We start from the raw sequence: 22,004 nt of genomic DNA, 5'->3' as shown, positions 1-22,004 counted from the left end.
GCTCTGATTGCAAGCACTGAGCTTCTGGATTCATTGCAAAGCTGCTTAGGTCTTACTACATTTCCCAGGTGCCAGCTGAATATAAGTAAAAACTGTGTGCATCCTAAGCAAGCTTTACATTAAATCAAGAAGAACTTTTTGATTAAAAAACAAAAAGTTAACCAGAAACAGCTGAAATTCCATCCCTAGGATACAGAATAAACAGTAACTATTTGAATGCCTCCAGAATGAGGTTAATGGGAATTACAACATCAACATTAATAACAAAATCAGGCCATCCTGTCAATAAGCACTGTAAGAGATATAGCACAGGTATCTGAAGCCACACACCTCTCTTTCAAAGCATTATTGCTCCATTAAAAAAATAATCTGGCATAGCATAGTAACATAGAGCTCCTTTCACAGGTTTTCATTTCCATGGGGAAAGAGAGGCTGGAAGGTGGCCAAGGGATGGGGTGGCACTTTCTTCACAGACCTCTTCCAGTGCCACTTCAGCTGCCACATGCAAGAATGGGAGTGATGTTTGTTTTACCCTCTGGCACATCTCCTAAGTGTGTCAAATTCAACTAGTTGTTCAAAGATACTCAATAACAACACTATCAAGACCTTAAAAAAACCATAATGGAATTGTAGGTTTCTTCAGTGATGAGGGCTATGAATAATGGCAGCACCACAATGTCGGGTTGTAAGCAGCTGCAGTAAAGCATATCCAGAAGAAAACAAAATTAGTCTCAAAGATCTTTGTATTTTAGCTGTGCAGTAACAGACAGGAAATACCATTTTGAAGACTTCTACTTTTAGGTTAAAAAAAGCACTGTGTTTGATGAATATCCCTTGAACTTTGAATGTTTTAACTGCAACTGCATTAACACAATACAACATAACCCCTCCATTCTAGAGATGGTTATTTATGTTTACCTGGAAACTGCACCAAATAAATGCATTACTGTGTAAATAAAATTTGCCCTTGGCCGGCTGTATCCTACCTGAAGAGGAGAAAGCCTAAAAATCCATATTTAATAATCTAAATATAAAGAATCTGATACCCACTGAAGTCAGCGGGATTCTCAGGTGCACAGCCTGTTTCCAGGACGGAGTAGTTATATGAGTCTAAATTGCAGAAGAAAAATGTTTGCCTTTTTTGTTTTTTAATAAAGGTCTGGAAAGAAAAGTTTACAGATTATACCTTACATCTTTCCAAGCACAATCCAGCAGCACATAAGTACGCACAATAAAAGGTGGGCATATTACACCAGCAGAAGAAATAAAGAGTCTTGAAGTGACAAGAACCGCCAGAGTTGATCAGACTCAGGTCCACCCAGCACAGGATCCTGCCTGCAGCAGTGATGAGTGGATGTTTCAACAGTTCAAAGGATGGAGACAAAGGCCTTCAGGGCAGCCTGACAGCCTCTGGAAAGGTGCATATGCTTCTGGTGCCGGGAAATCCTATGAATCCCTTCAACAGGCTCCAGGAATTACCAGGTTGTATGAAGAATGTTAAGAAATATACCTTCAAACAACATTCCATGATGCTAAGTTTCCAAAACCATTTCCAGAAATGCTTTTTTTAAACAAATTAAGCAGAAGGTTTAATCAGGTATAGTATGCGTCAGAGTATAATAAAAAAAGGCAACAGAGTATTTGCATAAAGTTTTAAAAAAGGAAAAGTCAACATTATTCTTTCAGAAAACTCCTATAGAATATTTCTCTCTGTACAACTACCTTGTCTCCTATACTATATCCCTATTACCGAGCTTCACAGATAATCAAGAGCCTTTTTTAGTTTTTCAAATAAAGTCTACAGAAGTTCTCCCTGACACTGCTAAATTTGCACTGTCATCATTCTAATTTATAATCATCTTTTTCCTCCACTGTTATTAGGCAAGAGAATTATAATGAAACTATCAAAAAGTTAGAAATAAAATCTTTTATAAGAAGCAAAACATCTCTTGTCCAATTCAGACATTCCTGGTCACTCCATTCAGTTCTGCAAATCCTCCTTTGGGAATGAAACAACCAACCAATTGTCCTTATACTTAACCTGACCTTTTAAATTACTTCTTTCTAAGGAAAGTATTAAGATATTTAGATATTAAGATATCCTCTAACACTTCGACTTCTCCTTTCCTACCTTGGCTTTGTTTTCTTCACATATGAACAAGATTTATTTAGCCACATCCACTAACAATGAGCCCAAGCTGTGAAACGAATACAGATTTCCTCAAATTCTGGCAAAAAAAAATTGAAATGGGATTAAGACCTTTTTGGTGGCTGGCCACAAGGCTCTCACCAGGGCAGGGTGTGAAGCCTACCAAACAAGCAAGGGGTAATTGATGCCACTGTTCTTTCAAAATGGGACACTCTAACAAGTCCAAGGACAAAAGGTATAGACCAACAGTGAGACAGAAATAAAGCACTGCTGTCTCACTCTCAACAAACCAGGAAAGCAAAGGGCAAGTTTAACCAAGTCTCTTCCTGTTACTCTTTCCTACTAGAGTTCTTCTCCTGCAACCACAAATGGAAGCCTTAAGCCTCAGGAAGGGACAGGGAACTTTGTCAGGAGCAGAATGTGACCCAAACCATTCACAGCCGGCAGGAAAATAACACAAAAACACACATCCCCACCACCCAAATGCTTTTTACTACTTTCCAGAGGACAAGATTCAAACCACTAGCATCTAATTTTGATGCAAGCACTGTGTGAGTAATAACTAATTTTGATGCACACTGTGTGAGGTTCCCTCCCATACTAAAGAGCACAGCTGCTTGACCCCCAGCTCCCTTCATACAGGTGCTGTTGTTTCTCAAGCTCCTGAGGGACTGCAAATAAAGGAACACAGGAAAACACCACTTGATTTAAAAGGGTCAACAGCTGTCCAGCCTGGTGAAAATTAACTCATTGAGAGACAGGGGCAAGGAATATGCACCTTGTCATCATGGCCCCATCTTGACTTCAGATTATAGGGAGGCAGCAGAGTGACTATTTTGCACCAGCTCTGAGCCTGCAGCCCAGAGGACAGTTACAACCACAGAAAAGCAGCACAGCAGCAGGCTGATAATATCCTCCACCACCACCCCCAGTGGACCACAGTTAGCAGGTGAGGAGCGAATTCAAGCCCTGCTCACCAGGTGACAGGCAGAAACAGCAGTAGCACAGGCAAATGGAATAATTCAGCTTGCTGGCTGAATAACTACATAAGGGCACAGAGGAAGAACCTGTAACTTGGGGAAAGAGAAGACAGTTCCCAAATGCCTTCCAAAAACACAAAGGGAGGGAAGAAAAGTTACTGCTAAGATATATTCTAATGTTGTAAGATGAGGGCATGGGAACAGAGGACATAAGAGCAGGAGACACAGGAAAGCAAGGTTCTTGCCTTACAGTCACTGAAGTTCTTCATACTGTCCTGTGCATGCAGGGTGCACTCTTCTTCATGCACAATTCCCCCATCTAAAAGCCTGGAAATAATTTTTAAACAGCATCTGCTGGGGCTGAATTTGCATGGTAGGAGTCCTGGCAAATCCCCTCAGCCAAGGTTAAGACAGTAAAAAATAACCATTTCACACAGAATCACAAAATGGTAGGGGTTGGAAGGGACCTCTGAAGATCCCCTAGTTCAACCCCCTGCCAGAGCAGGATCACCTAGACTAGGTCACACAGGAACACGTCCAGGTGGGTTTTGAATGTCTCCAGTGAAGGAGACCACAACCTCTCTGGGCAGCCTGTTCCAGTGCTCTGACACCCTCACAGTAAAGATGTTTTTCCTTGTGTTTAAGTTGAACCTCCTGTGTTCCAGTCTGTGAGCACTGACCCTTGTCCTGTTGCTGGGCACAACTTTGGTTCCACCCTCCTGGCACCCATCCTTTAGATATTTATAAGAATTAAAGAGATCCTCCCTCAGTCTCGTCCAGGCTAAACAGACTCAGCTCTCTCAGCCTTTCCTCATATGGGAGACGTTCCAGTCCCCTCATCATCTTAATGGCTCTGCGCTGGACTCTCTCCAATAGTTCCTTGTCCTTCCTGAACTGAGGAGCACAGAATTTGACACAGTATTGCAGATATGGCCTGACCAGAGCAGAGTAGAGGGGGAGGAGAACCTTCCTCGACCTACTGGCCACTTTTCTTAATACACACCAGGCCATTGGCCTTCTTGGGCATGAGGGCACATCACTGGCTCATGGTCAACTGCTGTCCACCAGGACGCTCAGGTCCTTTTCCCCTGAGCTCTTCTCCAGCAGGTCAGCCCCCAACCTGTACTGATACATGGAGCTGGTCTACCCCAGATGCAGTACCCTACACTTGCCCTTGTTGAATTTCATTAAATTTTAACCCATCCAACCTTCCAGCCTGTCCAGGTCACTCTGAATGTCAGCACAGCCTTCTGGCGTGCCAGCCCCTAATGTGTTAGCCCTTTTGCCAGAAAGGAACACTACACAGCCTATTTCTCAACAAACAAGTGCAAAACCGCAGAAGACAGAACCCCTCTGGGCACAGCAGTTCCAACAGATGCCTATTTCCCACTGGGGTTACCCTGGTAAATTATCACTCCATTTTCATTATGGTCATTCCCAAGATTTCAGGAGCAGACAGCTGCCTTAGAAGTAGTTGAGCAACAAGGAAGAGGCTGTTTAAATATCAATTGAAAAAGCACAGCAAGAGCATCATCTGCACAAAGGCCATGCACCAGCAGTAAAGCACTGAACACAACATCCTGCTGCTACACATATCCCATGTCTACAGCAAGTGGATCAATTTGAGGCCACATTGGCCTCCTCACTGGTGGGAGGCAGGATAGTCATGAATTTCGTGAGAGTTAGCAGTGATGAAATACTAATTCAACTTTTTGACCTTACCCTGAGCTCCCAAGAAGAACATTCTCAGACTAGAAATACACATTGCTACAGCTTCATGCTAACGTTCAAAAGAAATCTGTGACAGCTAGTTAATCTTAGCAGAGCAGAATATTAACATCAAGGAACATCCAGCCTCTCTGTATGTCTCTTCTGCAAGTTGGTTTGGGTTGTTGCTTTAAACCCCTTTGCACAGAAGGAGTGATTGGAATTTTTTGTGACCTTTAGGTGGCGCTGGTATCTTCTGTCTACTCGCTTAGAAGCTGAGATGATAGGTTTGTGCACTACACATCACTTCAAAAAAGACCTCCAGCTGTCAAGAGTCAATTGGCTTGCAGATGAGAATTGAAAACAAATCTAGTATTTCACACAGTTTTCTTGATTTTTCCAAAGGTTATCCAGTGTACTTTGGTATAGGTAGCCTTTCTGATTGCCTACCAGAGCTGTATAAATGCTTCCTTTTCTTTCCCAAGGGAACTTCAAGAAATTATGCACCACAGGTAATATTTATCAGTATTTCCCTTAGGGAAACACTGGAGATATTAGGAACAAAGTGGACCGTTGCATTACATGACAGATAAATATTGAATATTAAAAATGGACTTTGGTAATTTTAGGCAGATATCTTTAAGGTATGGGAGAAAGAAAATAAGATCATGTAAAAAAGAATGAGAAAGACAATATTCCTTAGAATTAATAGGCAGCAGCTATACATACCTGAACAACCAACCATCCAAACAACAACTCTTCAGATCTTCCTACAGATGAAGAAATATGAACCCCACAGGCCCCATGTGGCCACCCCCCACATGCCTTACATGAAAGAAATTTAAAAACCACATATATCTTGGCTAAGAACTCCTTAGCGTCTAGGATGCCTGCTCCAGCAGTGGGAAAGGTACACAAGCCACTGTCCTGCCTGTATCTGTTATAGAAAGAAATAACTTGGGTGAGAGGCAGCCAGGCAGCACACTGAACTACTGAGCAGAGAAATAGGAGCACAAAAGTTCGCTTTTCTAACAGAAATGGAGGAAAGGCTGCCTCTTAACAAAGGGAGAACTGGGAAAAAGTTTAGGAGCAAGGAGGGCAGGCTTTTCTGAAGAACTAATTTTCCATCCCTCCTAACTTGTGAAATAAAAATCGATTTTGTAGGCAACCATTCAGTTCATTATTAGTTGCTCTTAACAGCATTCACTTTGAATGACAATTAGAGGTATTCCTCAAGGAAGTTTCTATTAAGCAATTATACCCTATAAAATTACTGCAGTAAAAAAAGGGCTTCCAGACAAATTAAAGCAGGCACAGCACATGAGGCAGACTTGGCCTCTAACTCCAGAGAGACAGAGGACACGATGCCATTGCTTGCACACAAGGGAGGCCAGGACACGTGGCTGACACCACTATCCGCACAGTCCCTACAGAAACATACATGGAGGTACAAGAAACCTCTCGCCACAGGCTTGTTGAAGTCAAAGTCCAATCTCGCTTCCTTAAAGCTACAACTCAAGGGATGCTTGTCCAGCAGAATTCGGCCTGCTGCATTATCCCCCGAATTACTCCAGACTTAGGCCTCCTGCAGCCACAACATAATCAAGCTCTGGCTTGGATAGGAACTCAATTAATGTTTTTCCCCTCATATGAGCAAAAGCAGCATTTTTCAGGACAATTCAAAATGCAAAAAAAAGCTTTCTTTCACTTTTTTTGACATAATTAATAATATTTTTCCTACATTAAACAAATAAGCGTGCCATGAGAGAAGGAACTCAGTCAAATACAGCTCAGCTGCTTTGCTGCCCACACTGTTTCTGAGTAACTTCCATCTGTTTACACTGGAGAGGCACTAGCTGTTCACACAGACACACAGCCTTGCCTTCTTGCTTGATTTAAAAGGAAAGGCCTTTTTTACTGCTCTCTAAGAGACATAATAGAAATGAAATAATTTTGCTGAGCAGGTAATTCTGCCCCTAAGAATTCAGACTGAATGCGTCAGTCAATACAGCACCTATTGGTAGGCAGAGCCTAAATATTTTGAAAGCAAGAGGAGGGAAGAGAGAAACCTCTCTTGTATACAACAACAGGCAGGTTCAACCAATAAGCAGAATGGCACATAAATTAAAAAATTAAGATATTTGATAATAGCACAAATGCAGTGCATGGCATAGGGAATGAAGATTATTTGCTCCTCTACCAGATTTCTCTACTCATTCTTATTTGGAACTGCATGATTGCTTTTGAAAACATATGAAAGAAGAAATGTAGAAGTCATTTAAATGAAATAGCAGCATCCTACTGGATCCTGTATATTCCTCATTACAAGTCCTGGGAGTTACAGGTGGGAAAAAAGCACCTGAGACAGGAAATATCAAGCTGCACAAAACTCAGAAGACTTATCTACAGGCAGACCCAAACAGATTTGTGATGGCAGAATAATTAATATGAGAAAGCTATTCCAGTAACAGTGATTCTGCAGGCACAGTGCTTTGAAACAGAATTAAATTTTAATTCTGGAATAATTCTACTTCGTGGTTTGTTTGGTTTTTTTATCACTGAAATATTTCCCATTCTTTCTCCCTCAGCATCTTAAGTGTTTCTATCCCTGGAAGACCTTGTCATTTTATAAAACATTATGAAATTTTAAAAGAAAAATATTTTTTTTTTTTAAACACTCATACCATCTTGACTTTTCTTGCCCTAGGTCCAGTGAGACAGGTGATGCAGCACAACCTCTTTGTTCAGAACTCCTCACAATTTTAATTCTTGTTATTAGTTACATAGCATCAGAATAAGCAGCTGTTGAAACCTGCCTGTGACTGAGGCAATTTCACCTTTTGCTCACAAGTGTTTTCTAGAGGTCATAATTAAAATATTTCAAACCAACACTCCCTGCACTTCAATATGAATTTGGGCTTTATTTTAATTACTGCTGTGCACTTGAAAGAGCTGAGCTTTTTTGTTGTATTCCTTTTGTTTGTTCTTTGAAAGAACAGGACAGCAGATTCTCTATGAACTTGGGCAACAAAGCATGACATTTGGCCTATGAATATAAAGTAGCAGATACTGCTTGTACGCATTTCGAGAAGGTCAGGATCAGTGTAGCATCCTTAAGCAACCAGAGCTACTTTCTTAAACCTGTAAACACAAGACTTCAGTAGAATTACTAATGTGCTATTGAGTTTTCTGCTTCCAGTTCAACAGTTTGACTCTTGCTCAGATTAAGGATTGAGAAATTGTTCCCCTAGGATGGTATTTGATAAATGATGATTTCTTTCAGCAATAAACCCCACTAGTAGGCTTTGCACTACATTATGGCCTACAGCAGGAACCTTTTCTCTCTGTATTCCTATGTGCTCTCAATTAAGAAAGCCATTTAATTTAAGATGACTCCCACTGAGAAAGTTCTTGCTGTTGCTCAGGATTCATACTGAAAAGAGCACCACTGTCGTGGTTTAGGGCTGGGCTGGTCACTAAATCCTGGACAGATGCTCTCTATTATCCCCTCTCCCCTCCCCAGAAAGGAAGAGAAAAGAGAATAAGGGAGAGAGACTTTACGGGTTGGAAAATAAAACTAACAGGTTTAATTAAACAATAATACTAATATTACAGGATAATAATGTAAATAGGAAAATAAAGAAATATATACAGATATGTACAAATATCTACAAAACCAAAATAAAATTCTACCCCACCCCCTCAATGACGAATACATCACCAGAGGTTCTGCAGAGCAGGGCACTGGAAAAGTCCCAGACCAGACTCAGCAGCAGGTGGGAGCAAGATTCAGGAATACACGAACCAGGATCAGAGGCAGACAAACTAACAGGGCTCTGCTCAGACTTTGGACATGGCAGGGGTCGAGATGGAAGGGAAGTACCCAAGATGGAAGGGCCAAGACCCTTGTGATCCCTCAGCTTTATACTGAGTATGACGTATGTGGGATGGAATACCTAGTTGGTCAGTTTCGGGTCCGCACCCCACCCCATAGGTGCAGACACAGCACCCATGGTGAGACAGCGGCCTTGAACATTATCACTTCTAGCAGCAATGTCTGGAAAAACATGCTGCTGGTTTCAGCAAGTTAAGCCACTTAGAAGAGACTGAGCTGAAAAGTAAAATCACTAAATAGAAAATTAGTTCAATTTAGCTCAAACCAGGACAATCGCTTAGCCCAGCGCAGAGCAGCAGCTGAAAATCATTCAACTGCAACACCAGAGTATTCGCCAGTAGTAGGAGTCACCCATACCGTTGAGACTGAGCAGGTGAAGGTCAAAACATGATAAAAAGAGAAAAATGAGAGGGAAAAAAACCCCACAATTTTATTTGGTAAAACATATGAGTGTCACTTTGGGGACAAAACCACACTCCCAGCCATTTGAGCTTTAACAAATAGGAAGTCACATACATCACAGTTTATGTGGGCCTGATTCACTGCAATCTCAATATGTGGGCCTGATTCACTGCAGTCTCAAAGCTTCATGAACTCTTCTTTGTCTCCACAAAATCCAACTGTATTGATGATTAACTACAACTCAACTTCATCCTTTCCTAAAGCCTAGCGGTGATATCTCCTCATAACGTAGGCCTCATTTAGAGGTGGAAATAAGTTGCCACCTCCATCCAGTGCTCAGCTACATGTAGGACTTCACTCAACCCAGTGAACACGGAGATGTCCCAATCATTTCACACTCCTCAAATCCCAACCTTCCAGAAATCCTGACTAGTATTAGAATGGTAGGATGGTATCAACAGCAGAAGTTTAAAATTCACATTGCCTGGCATCAGCTTGGATGCCCCCACTGTCAGTATTTCCTACAGACTCAATGGCTCTTTGTTCAAAGCATGTTATTGCATGAGAGTGCTAGGAATTTGATATCTCTCCTCTTCACCTTTTTGATTAACACTCATTGCCACAACTCTACCACTGCACTAGGAGGACTAAAGATGCCCATAAAACATCTGCTACTTTTACTTTCCATGGGCTAAAGGTAAGAAAGGAATGCACAAACACTTGCATAAGCCAAAGGCAGAGCAGGGCAGCATCTGAGAGGGCAGATGTACCTGCAGAACTATGAGCACACCCCAGCATAGGCAGTTGGGTCTTAGGCAACCCCACGTTACAGACAAGTCTGGCAAGTGATGGAAGGTCTGCAGAGATCTCCAACAAAAGCATCCTATTAAGGAATTCGACCAGACACCACCCAGCAATCAGCAAGGAGCCTTATCAGTTCCCCACAGAGCACTTGCACCAGAAGACTTTCATATTTGCTTTCAAGTGGCAGTCACAGTCATTCAGCATCTTTTTAATTCCCATTTACACAGAAGTTGCATTACCACGCCATCTAGAAGTTTGTCTCCATGTCCAGTCATTTATTAAGCAGACAATAATTAAAAAGAGAGCATGTGTCCCCCCACTCCCTTCAAATGTTTATATCCTCAGTGTAAGACAAGGACAGAAAAATCAGTTTCTAGTTGTTGGGTGAATTAATAGTCATACTGTCTCCAGTGGTCACATTGCAACTGAAAAACAATTTCCTTATCTGGAGTTAATACTTCTAAAGAGCAAGGGAAAAATAAGTCTGTCCTGAATATAAAATTAGGCTGCATGATTTTGCAAGTGCAAAGTAAGCAGATGGGTTGGGTAGCAGGAGAGCCGTGTCACTCACTCAGTGGGTACTGTCCAGATAGCACATCAACACTTCTCCCAAGTTACACCCATCAGAGCTCTGTGCTTCAAACTGCAATTCAGCAAGAAGGCTCTTAAATTATGTTTTGTTCAGATTTTTTCATTGCTTGTTTGTTTGTGAAAGACCAGCCAGGCTGTCTGGGAACAGCTTGGCTGTATCATGGACTGAGAAATAGAGCCTGACTATCAGAGGAGGGGTAGCCTGCGGTGTCAGTTTTAGATAGCAGATGGCCAGGAGTAGAGAAGGCTTCCAAGCACATGGTATGCCAAAACTTCAGCAATTTTCTTTTTGTCAAGCAGCTTCCAGAAACACAAGATGTAGCTGAACCTCTTCACGCCAGCCAAGATTAAAATAAGAGAGCATAGTAGAATCGCACAAAATACTATCGCTTCCTAAAAATATTTAGGCTGCACAGCTTAAGCCAGAGAGTGCACGACTACAGCAGCTTCCTCTCCAATACTGGCTAAGGAATTAAAGGTGCAGAAAACAACTGCATTTTCAATGTGTGGTCATAAGCAGACAAACAGCAAGATATTGATCAACCCCAAAGACACACTGTAACATGATGGAAATTGAACTGGGCTAGATTGAGGGTTCACATCAAAAATGTTTGAACAAGTGGCTGAAGATGCATGTGCTATGCATGTAATAAGCAAACACAAGTGAAAGTACTCAGAAATGTATACCAGACCTCCCTCTCAAACATTGGCCATTTCCGTATTGTTTTAGCATTAAAAAAATAGTCTGACAGTTTTCCAGCCTTCCACCTGACAGTAAGATAAGGAGTTTAAGACCTTTACATGGTGACTGACTCAACTCCTGTCCCAATTATGTGATTAAAAAAAATAAAATTAATAGCAACTGGATAAGCCTAACATAGACTGCATAAAAAGAAATGGTGATGTCCTTACTGCTGCCAGTAGACAGAAGCCAAGACCAAGCATGTGAATGACAGCATCTTGGTCCATAGTTTCAGCTAGCACCAAATAATAAATGGACATGGACCAAAAAAGTCTTATCTTTTCATTTCAGACTGCTGTCTTAAACAGAGACACCCAGGCAAGATGGAAGAGTTGCAAGGCTTGCGCTGCTTCTGTTTTGTGGCAAGAAAAATTAAGTCTCATTTATACTTCACATCAGCACTTAACTTTCCTTAACCACCCAAACCTTTTGCAGAGGTTGTCTGAGTTTGTCAGAGAAAGACAGGATAAACAAGATCCATGGAAAGAAGATTCGGTTTTGAGAATTTGTACAAGCTCTTCCCCATGATCCTCTTAATAGCTTTACTGTTAAGTTATAAAAATGAAACCTGAAAACACCCAGTGATTTCAGAAAGCTTTGACAAGTTTATGACCAAACAAGGCTCTGACAGCCTAGCACGACAAAAAGTGCTATTTTTCCCATCACCCCAAACCCATTTTCAATTCAGTGGCCTGCAACTGCAAGTTACAACCTCCCAGTAAGCCTCCTGTGTCACACAGAAGCTCTGCCCCTTCAGCACCCACCATCTTTTATTTCATCAGCAGCCTCAGGTATAGAGCTTCATTCTGTATGGAGTGAGGTCTAAGGATTTTACTTCCACAGGTACACGCCATCCTGAAACAAGTACAATCCAAAATAATACGAGGTTTTTTGAGAGTTATTTCCAAATATGGCTTCTTTCTCAAATTCAGTTCTTCCTCAGAAGAAAGCTAACTTGCCTTTGTTTCTGCGTCCTAACAGCTATCTGTCAAGCAAGTATTTTAGTTCAAGGTAAGAGAAGTACTGTAATGCAGGGATTCTATCCAACACTCTTCTGCAAAAGGCTCTTCCAGAAGAAGGGGAAAAAACCACAACCAAAACACCACCCACCTGCTTGAGGATCAAATTGGTTCAAATGTTTAAGAGCTATGACTAGAAACAGCAAGTAAAAATATTTTTCCAGTTTAAACTGAAAAAAGAAATTTGGAAAGATCAAACAACTACACGTCTGGCCAGGATTTTGGGGTTATTGTATAATTCAGCATTTGCAAGTACAACCATAAGAACTGGCCAAGACCTCCCTTTGAATACTATTTAACAAATGACATTTTCAACCCAGCCAATACTTGACATTATACTCTATTGTCTTCTCTCTCTACAGTTGCCTTAAAACACACAGCTGGTTCAAATGAGCAATAGCACCTCTTCCAGTGTAAATGTACAGGAGGGTGGCTGCTACCAAAGGCTTTGCTTTCCTTTCCTACACCTGTGACTACCAGAAAATGTGCGAAATGAGACTCCTCAACTCCTACACAGCACAAAATTCTGTCCTTGATGCCCTGCAGATCTTGAGACATGGAAAGGACAACTGGCACGAAGACATCTCAAAGATCACAAACAAAGACCAAAAAAAAGAAAGAAAAAAAGATAGAAAAAAAACACACAAACATTATTTTTATGCAGAGTCCACAGTGCACAAGCCCATGGCAGCTCAAAAAAAAACCAACTAAAATAATTGGGGGTTCGCGTGACGTTAAACATACCTACGGCATGAATTTTCTTTGCTGAGACAGTATAGGCTTTCCCATGACAAGCGTAAATATTTCTATATTCTAGCTGCCATGTTGGACTGATGAGGAGTTGCTCTGATCTTCTCAATGACCTTCACTGGAGAACCCTAACTCTGAATATGACCCAATTGCACAGGGAAGTTACTAATCCCTACCAGTTGCAAGCAGTGAATCCATAAGCTCACATTCCAGCATACAAGAATTTAGATAAATTAAAAAACCTGTAGTTCTGTAGAAACTTGTTTCTGAGTAACACAATGGCATGTGAACCAGTAGTGGAGTTCAACAGCAAGACTCTGTCCTGACAGTTACCAACCCGTTTGCCCATTGTACCAAGCAAGGTTGAGGAGTTCAAGGAGCAAAGAACAAGAAAAGGGTTTTTAAATGTTTGGGCAATAGATTTGTACTGAGCAAAATACACTTGCTTCCACTGCAGGCACAACTCCCACAGACACAAAAATACGCTGCTTTTTTTTTTTACCTCCTGTATTCAGCAGTGTGTTTAACCTTGGAGCTGTCAAGCTCCATCATTAATAATGAGCCATGACAACACTCCAAGTGATCCTTGGAGAACCAAGCAATTTTTACTATATGCTACACAAGGCAAAACACTGTTATCATATTCCTGTGGTACCGTACCTGCTTTGAAAATATACAGTAATGTGGCCATCAAGAGGAGACCACAAGTAAATACAGAAAAAATTCACTACTTCCTGATATTTTATCACCTCCAAACACTGAACAAGCAATAAAACATGTAACATCCTAATGGTTCCTATTTAAAGTTAAACCAGGACTGAGAAGGACATTTGTCTCACTGAATATGTATTTCACATGCACATTTCACAGTCAAGGAACATCTGCATTTGAAACAACCCATGGTTGCTACAGTATGAGGAGAGAGCACCCTGCAGGTCTTGCAGCACTGTGCTTAATGACCTCCATCAGATGAGCACAACCATGGGACAGGAGGGCAGCCTCTGCCCCAAGCAGCCCTAAGATGCTCTCAGAACAAACATACCCCTTCCATCCTCCCCATACACATGGCACTGCTAGAAGGTAAAGGAATAAATGTTGTTGCCCAGATGAAGCTCCTATACACCAACACCCTAACCATTCCAAGGCAGGTCTTTAAGAAGGCACAATGGAGGGCTGCGTTTCCAAATATTCCTTACCAAAAAAAAAAAAAAATAATTAAAAAAAATCAGCACCTGTTCAGGAAATAAATGCTAATTTGTTAACATAGACCTGGAAAACACACGTTCTCTAGCAGATTCCAGCAGCAAGCATCTGTTCTGTGTTTCTGCAAAGGGGAAAACCAAATATATCCTTATTCTTAACCTGTTTGCAACAAGGTATTTGTTCATGGCTTTGTAGCAGGAAAAAATTGCCTTTATTTCTGTGCCATTCCTAGTCTCATTGACACAACCAAAACCACAGTGTATTGCTTTCTCCTCTCTGTAGTGGCACCATTTCACTTACACTTCAGTTTCTAAAGTTACTATAAACTATGGGAGCTTTTAGAAAGCTCAGGAGAGGAGGAAAGCAGCAATGTCAGACAGTAGATGCTTGCCTTTCCTTCAGCTGCCAACTTTGCAGTGTTAGTCAGTAGAAACCAGTCCTGAGCACCTGGAAGAGTTTTGAGTGTTAACACATCCCCCTCCCACTGAACTGCTGTTAAAAACAAAGCTGACTCCTGCAAGACTGAGAATCTCTCTTAGAGAGCCGGAGTCAGAAAATCTCTTGAGTTCTTGTCTACAGCTGAAGCTGGAGAAGAGCCTCTGCCACTGAAAACGATAACATAGTTACACGCAATAATGTATTTCTTGACAATTTAGTTTTCCTTTCAGGGGTATAGCCACCCATAACCCTCCTCCACCTGCTCTCCTTCCCTTATACTCACCTCTTCCACATACAGGGCATTTCACAGCTGTTCACATCATACTACATCTTCCCTTCCCCTGCAGCACTCCTAAATCATCAAAACCTGTGCTACCACCATATACGGCACTACCACAATCTCCAGTTCAAAACAGTTCTGCTCTTAATAGAGGACTGACTCTATACTCAAATTCACCCAAATTACAGAAGCAGTAAATTTCTTTTTAGCATTCAAGTTAAAACATCCTCAGCCCCCCGCATACACCGTGTCGGTTTCTCCCACTCCCTGATAACATTTCCATTTATGCCCCACATCACAGCTCTGAACATTTAACAATTCCATTCCCTGCTAGCAATATTTGGCAATAAGATCTCTTTAAAGAAGGCTAATTACAGACTTCACTTGAACAGAAATTGGTACGGGGCCAATCTGTAAGCTCTTTAATAAGCATTCAAACTTCACTTCATGCCAGGCAAGACTTTGTTCTCCACCAGGAGCAGCAACATAGTTCTAAAAGCAAAAGTGGAAAGCTTGCCACTGCAAGAGGGAAGGTCACGGCTCCAATTTGTCTTGCAGCACCACACTTTCTCCACATGAGTCTTTCCCTGGAGATACACTGTCTGTGTTTCCTAAAAGAAAAACTAAGGTAATCGGTTCAGATATCACAAAAATAATTAAAAGTAGTCACAAAAAAAACCCCAGCTGACAGTTGTATCAGAAAAGGATCAAAGTCCAACATAACAGAAAGTGGGTCAAGGACTTAAAAATGAGGAACTGATAAAATTTAGGATGCATGGTCACATATCACAAAGGAACATGGCATTTTCTAAGAACACTTGTGTGAAGATGAATTTCAAAGGGATGGAAAAACTCAAGGCAAAGTCTCTCAAACACCTCAGTATCTAGTCCCATATCAGGACAAATGCTTTCTGCCTATATCTGCCAGACAGCACAGAAAACAGCAACCCCACTGCAGGATGCTCGTCTCCACCTTTGTACTGCTGCTACTTTTGCTCTCTGTAAGCTGTGCCCACAACGCCTGGTGAAATCACATTTCAGCCAGACCATTTTGCTGAGGGGAATTAATGCAAGACTCTGCAAACCATCCTCTGCGCTACCTGCCTGGTAACTAGGGTGGAAATTGAAAAGGGTAATGGATAAAATAATGGTCAACAGAAAAATGGTCCTGTTTTTAAGATACAAGACCCAGGAAAACTACGCAGGAACTTTCTGTGCAATGTTAGACAAGCCATCATTTTCCACTGTGGTCAAAAACTACATGGCATCACATGCAAGATGTCACACCTGATATAATAAAATATAGTATATATACACTACATATATATATAATATCTGCTGTTGGAGTGGCTGACTGCCCAGGGAATCCTCACTGAAACCTGTGAGAACCACAGGCACTGAGTACACAGTCTCCAACTGGGAGCTCAACCCACAGGCACTTTAAAAAGAAGAGTTTAAGTGTCACACACGTAAAGCATACACATCAATAATGACTATTTGACAGAGATTAAACCCATTAATATCTACAACACCATCAGCTTTTAGCATATGTAAGGGTTTTCCCCTCTGAGAGATGCCACACTAAAAGAATGACTTGTGACAGTAGCAGACTTTTCTTATATGTATAGGAGAGCCTTTAAGAGGTCAATTGCTTTGGCAAAAGAGCTACACACATACTCCCTAGACACTATTAAAATATATTTTAATTGTCTTGGGGGACACCTTTGGGGGCAGGGAAACAGAACAATGGTACAACTGCAGAGCTTCACACATTGATTTTGAAAGGCAAAACACAAGTCTGACCACTCCCAAACCCCTAAAAGCTGACAATAAAAAAATGGCAGGAAAGGAAATCTCTTTTTCCAGCCTTTTTCTCTGATGTACACATACAGATTTTACTGAAATGTTTGCAGGATTTTCCAAATGAAGATAGACCTAGCAGGAAGAATTTAACCTAGAATATCAAGACTATCAAAATACAGGCACCCGAACACAGACTACCATAACAGGAAAGAGCAAGAAACACAAAACATGTGTTAATAAATGCTCTAATTATTAACACACACACACAGAGCTCATTACAAGTGCCAAGGCATCTGAAAGAAAAAGCACTATTCAAATACAGATATGTGACAGCAGCGGTATCACCACCATATTCTCCAACTGGTTTTGATTCAATTCAGTGGACATCCAGTTAATCCCACAGGACAGTATCATTCACTTTTATAATAGCTACTGACCTCATTTCTGTGATTGAGCCCTGCTGTAGTGTTATGACTAAATGTGGCAAGCAACAAATAACACTCTGTCGGCAGCCAGTGCCTGTCCTTTCTCCTTTCAAAGATTTCATTCATTTCTGCATTTTTTAAAGTCATGCTGCTTCAAAACAGTTGATCCAGATGGTGGATATTCGGATTTTAACCTTCCCTCATGGTGATATGGCTCAAGAAAATAAAAACTGTTGCTACCTGCTGCTGACCTACTTCTCTCATTTTTTCCTGCCATATGACAGAATAAACAATACAGTTCATTGAACCTAGTGTTCCACACCTATCCACCACTATGTAGCAATTACAAAATAAAGCTAATAGAGGAAGGAGGAGGAAGGAAAAAAAAAAGCAGCATGATCCAGTGGAGGGTAGGGAGGAGCAACTCTCACCTCTATCATAGTCATCTTCCTCTATTGCTTTTTCCTGAAGCCTCTGAAGCCGCAAGATCAAGGATTTTATCTATCAAAAGAGAAAAAGTTAATAATTAAGAAGCTCCACTTATAACTATTTAGACTATTAACCTCTACATAATATCGATTAAATGGGTTACTACATTGCTCGAATGGCACAATTTTAAGCCCAACATTTGTTAAGCAGACAGACGAACCTGGAAGTCAGCTGAACTGCAGCTACTTGAGCCAAGCACGGCTTTAGTCCAAACACAGACAGAGGAAAACAAACAATATTTCTTGAAAAGCAAGAGAGATCGTATGATAGTAGTATGTAGTCAATGAGCTTTCATTAAAATATAATTTAGGCTTATCTACATAACGTTGATGTTTGCTTTTTCAGAAACATTCACATTGTAAAGCAAAACATCAAGAGCACCTATATCACATCCAAAGTTTCCTTTCACACCCAAAAGGAAATTCTTACCACAATAAAATTTTATTTCAAAAGTTCTCTCTGGTAACATGAAGGATCTGGACCAAAGCTCTTTATTTACTGAAAATGTGTAAGGCTTCACCGGCCAAGTTTTACTGTTAGAAGAATTTGGTTAGAAGGTATCCAGTCCTCTCCTCATTGCCACGCCAGCCACAGCCTAACTTGGCTACAGTTACAAAACTGAAAAGTGCTTTGTTCTTACTACATTTATATGTACATTTATATGACCTGTACAAACAAGCCACTATCAGCACTGAAAAAGGTAAGCCTGGAAAATGTAGCAGCATATATTCTCATAGCCCAAAGCCTGACAGTGCTTGGGAAAGCATTTTCCAACACAAGAAAATCCATACTTTAGGCATTCTGCATTTACAAATGATTTTGTTCCTCCCTGAAACACTTTCATATTGAAAACCCTATATTTAAACTCTAAATTGCATAGCGCAATATAGGTACAGCCAATGAACAACTGAGAAACACTTGGTTATCGTGACTACACTATCAACACACAAATCAGGTAAGACATTTAAATTAATGGTATCTCTTCTAAATACATTATGTGAAAGTATACTAGTTATAAAAGAACCACAAAAAATAAAGCCAGAAAAGAATCCCCAAAATGCTTGATTATTAATAGGCTACAGGATGCCCCAGAGGAAATACCAGAACAAACAAAACGCATCATATATACTCTGTTTTCCTCAAGGCTTTATTTTATTCTGTATTTCACATCCGGAAACTCCAATCTTTTTTCTCCGAGGCTAGCGAGGAACATGTAACATATTGAAGGGAGGAGCACTGAATCCACACCATAAATTATTTTCTGTATTTTATGCCATACTTCTGATAGAGTTTTAAAGCAGCCTGCAGTAGGAATGATTAAAATGACACTTTTTTCATAAATATGATGTATAACCACCATTCATACCGAAAGTACAGATTTGCTGCTGTTTGCAGTGTTTATGCCATCACACGTTCACAATGGCAGGTCATTTAAAGTCTACTTGGGTACCACAGCCCAGGTGTGCCCATGGCAAACTGACTGATGCTGTCAGAGTAAAGCGCTTTCTATTTTGGGACTCAACTAATCAAAGAATTGCTTCAGCGTGGCATGTCATGTATCTGTACCATATGATGAGCACTTTGCTTTTTCTGTGCTTATTGAAAAGAAAAAAAATTAACAACTTTGGTATTGTCTCCTTTTCTTGACTACAGTTGCCTTTGCCCCTTTCTGAAAAGTTTGAGACTTGCTCAATATCATTACAATAGGAAGGTGCTACAAATTAAACACACTCAACTGGCTAACCAAGGGCAAAGACATCTGAGGGCACAAATCCCCAATTCTCCATTCAATGAACTAATGAACACAGAAATTAAAGATAGTAATATTTCTTTTGTGCCTATCAAATAAGTATACTGAAAAAAAACAGAAAAATAATTTCCTATTTTGATTGTATATTCCCAAATTTGAGGCAGATTAATTTCCCAAACCATTGCAGACCATGTGCACATTGTGATTCCAGGCATGAAGCCAAAGAAACTGCTCCACATCAATGCGTGTGAAGTCTGTATATAAGAGAATCTAGTTGGGGTCCTACATGCATCCTCTATGAAAACTAAGTATTGGAGAGCATCATAAGCCCAAGTCAGATGTCATGGAGACTAAAGTAAAAGTTTCACAATCTTCTGTCTTACCCAGAGAGCAGGGTTATGCAAAGCTTCCCTCCAAAGCAGGTTGTTTCACCAGGCCTAAAGACAATACAGTGCATCTCAACAGGTATGCCTGAGCTGAGAAGTGACAAGAACCTGGGCTTCTGAAAGGCCTCCCAGAAAACTCAGGGTACTAATGTGACACTAAAAAGAATAAAAACACCAAACCCCCAAAAAAGACCCCACCAAAACAAGAAAACCCACACACAACACATACCACCACACCAGGAAAACCCCACCACCCACTTAGTGCACCTTGAACAAACTTGTGAAATTTATCATATCCACATTAATCTCTGGATTACTGCATGCTTCATGCATGCACAAAAAAACCAGTATTTAGCTCCTTATGGCAGGTAAGCTCAGAACAGTTTCCCTCTGATGCCCACCCTGCCATCCCAAAAACTGTATAAAAAACGCAACTGATTCTTCCTAAAGTTCCCACACTCGTCTCTCACAAAGAATGCAGTGAATGAAACAGCCTGTACATATGGTAGGTATACATGTGGGTATACACTTGTGCAAAAAGGAAGACTCCTGATTCAACAGGCCAGTACTGGGGTGGAAGTTAAAAAAAAAAGTTCAATTCCCAGTTTGATTTATAACAGGGACTTCATGCCCATTTTAATTCATATAGTACCCATCTATTAGACTACAGGCTACTCTCATACAGCTGCCTCGCTCTAAGAAATCTTTAGCTAAACTTCCACATTTCCAGTTACAAAGTTTAGTGTTGTTAAATCATGGTGCTTCAAGAAAAGAATTCTTGACACCCCAAAATTCTGGATTACACATACTCCAAACTGCAGACAAAACAGCCACCTATAAAACAAAATTATATATGTTGAATTCAGAAACTTATGTGTGACATATTAGAAATGAGAGGATCACAGTTTCAGTAGAACATAGGAATCAGGTTCTGCAACGTCACTTTTTTTTAAAGAACCCAAAAGAAAAGAATATCAGTTTTCTCACTTTTATCAGACTGCTGCTGTAAACTTCTATGAACAAATGTCACAAAAGCCATTAATACCCCAACTCTTACATCAGCTTTGACTTTGGCACTATAAATACAAATGCTTTAGGGGCCAAGGGGAGGAATCAAAGATGAAGTGACTTAACTAACCTTTAATGTACTGCGGTTGCCAAGCAGGCAGTCCTGTAGCACTGGCTCATATTTTTTCAACAAAGCATCCCAGTTATGGTCACTAAGAGTAAAGCTACTTTCGTAGCCTGAGGTGACAGAAGAGCCAGCAGATGCTGCATCTGAGGAATCTGTAGAATATGAAAATGTTGCATCTGTATCTGAAAGAGAGACAGTCTCACAGTCCTGCAGTTTATCATTTGCTGTGGTCTCATTTTCATACTCCAAATCTTCTCTGGGCTTGGAGAAGCAACACAAAGCTCTTGAGTGCTCACAAGTCTGTGCTGTCTCCTCTGACTTCTGCAGATTCCCTCCAGTGCTGGGATGCAGAACATACTCAGCTTCCTCAATGACCGACTTGCTTTCAGCATCACTTTCTCCACAGGACGAATTCAGGGAGAGCTGTATGAAGCTGAAATTTGAACTAAAGCTGTCATGTGCACCAACTGAACGAGAAACATCTCTGTTTTGATATTCACAGTTGTTATTCACTTCTCTCTGATCCAAAGCATACATGTTTTGGGACTCACTCACTTTAGCACCGTGGCTCTTCTGCCACGCACAGTATACAGCAGAAACACCCCCTTTGCTTGCTGCTGCAGCAGGGTAAACCGGTATCACTGTGCTTTCCGACCGTGAACTCTTGTAATGTGAAAGATTTTGGCAGCTCCCCAGCAGATTTCCAGTAGTGGCCAATGCGCCATCAGTGGGAACTACAGCACTATTTGCAACTGAACTACAGTGTAAAAATTCAAAGTTATTTCTGTATTGTCTGCATAGAGAGCCATTCTCCAAGTCTCCACAATGCTGCCTGCCATGTTCGAGCTCTTCTGGGCTGAATGGCTTGCAGGCACCCAGGGACTGCAACTCTATCTGTCGCTGAGCTTCTGGCCTCATGTATCCAGGTCTTTTTGCCAGTTTCTTTTTACGAAGAGAGCCTGCAGGCATTAACTGCTCCTGACCATCTAAGGGAGGGGAAAAAAAAAGTCATTAAAGTGTTTCTGCAGTTTTCTAGGCTTAAAATATCATACCATC

General features: G+C 40.9%; 1 protein-coding gene across 1 annotated transcript in view; it reads right to left on the bottom strand.

Moving 5' to 3' along the window:
- LOC104538292 (disrupted in schizophrenia 1 protein-like) overlaps positions 1-22,004 on the bottom strand; it is a gene marked incomplete at its 3' end in the record, with an annotated part of 67,078 nt that overhangs the window by 44,630 nt on the left and 444 nt on the right. The window contains exons 2-3 of the mRNA XM_010181442.1: positions 20,952-21,934; positions 17,620-17,689 (exon numbers count right to left, since the gene is read on the bottom strand). Of these exons, the coding sequence (XP_010179744.1) occupies positions 17,620-17,689; positions 20,952-21,934 (1,053 nt within the window). The remainder of the gene's footprint in view (positions 1-17,619; positions 17,690-20,951; positions 21,935-22,004) is intronic.

Source organism: Mesitornis unicolor, unplaced genomic scaffold (genome assembly GCF_000695765.1).
Source record: "Mesitornis unicolor isolate BGI_N332 unplaced genomic scaffold, ASM69576v1 scaffold18863, whole genome shotgun sequence".
Classification (NCBI taxonomy): domain Eukaryota; kingdom Metazoa; phylum Chordata; class Aves; order Mesitornithiformes; family Mesitornithidae; genus Mesitornis; species Mesitornis unicolor.
The sequence above is the reverse complement of the archived record's forward strand: the minus strand, read 5'-3'. Positions and strand labels throughout refer to the sequence as shown.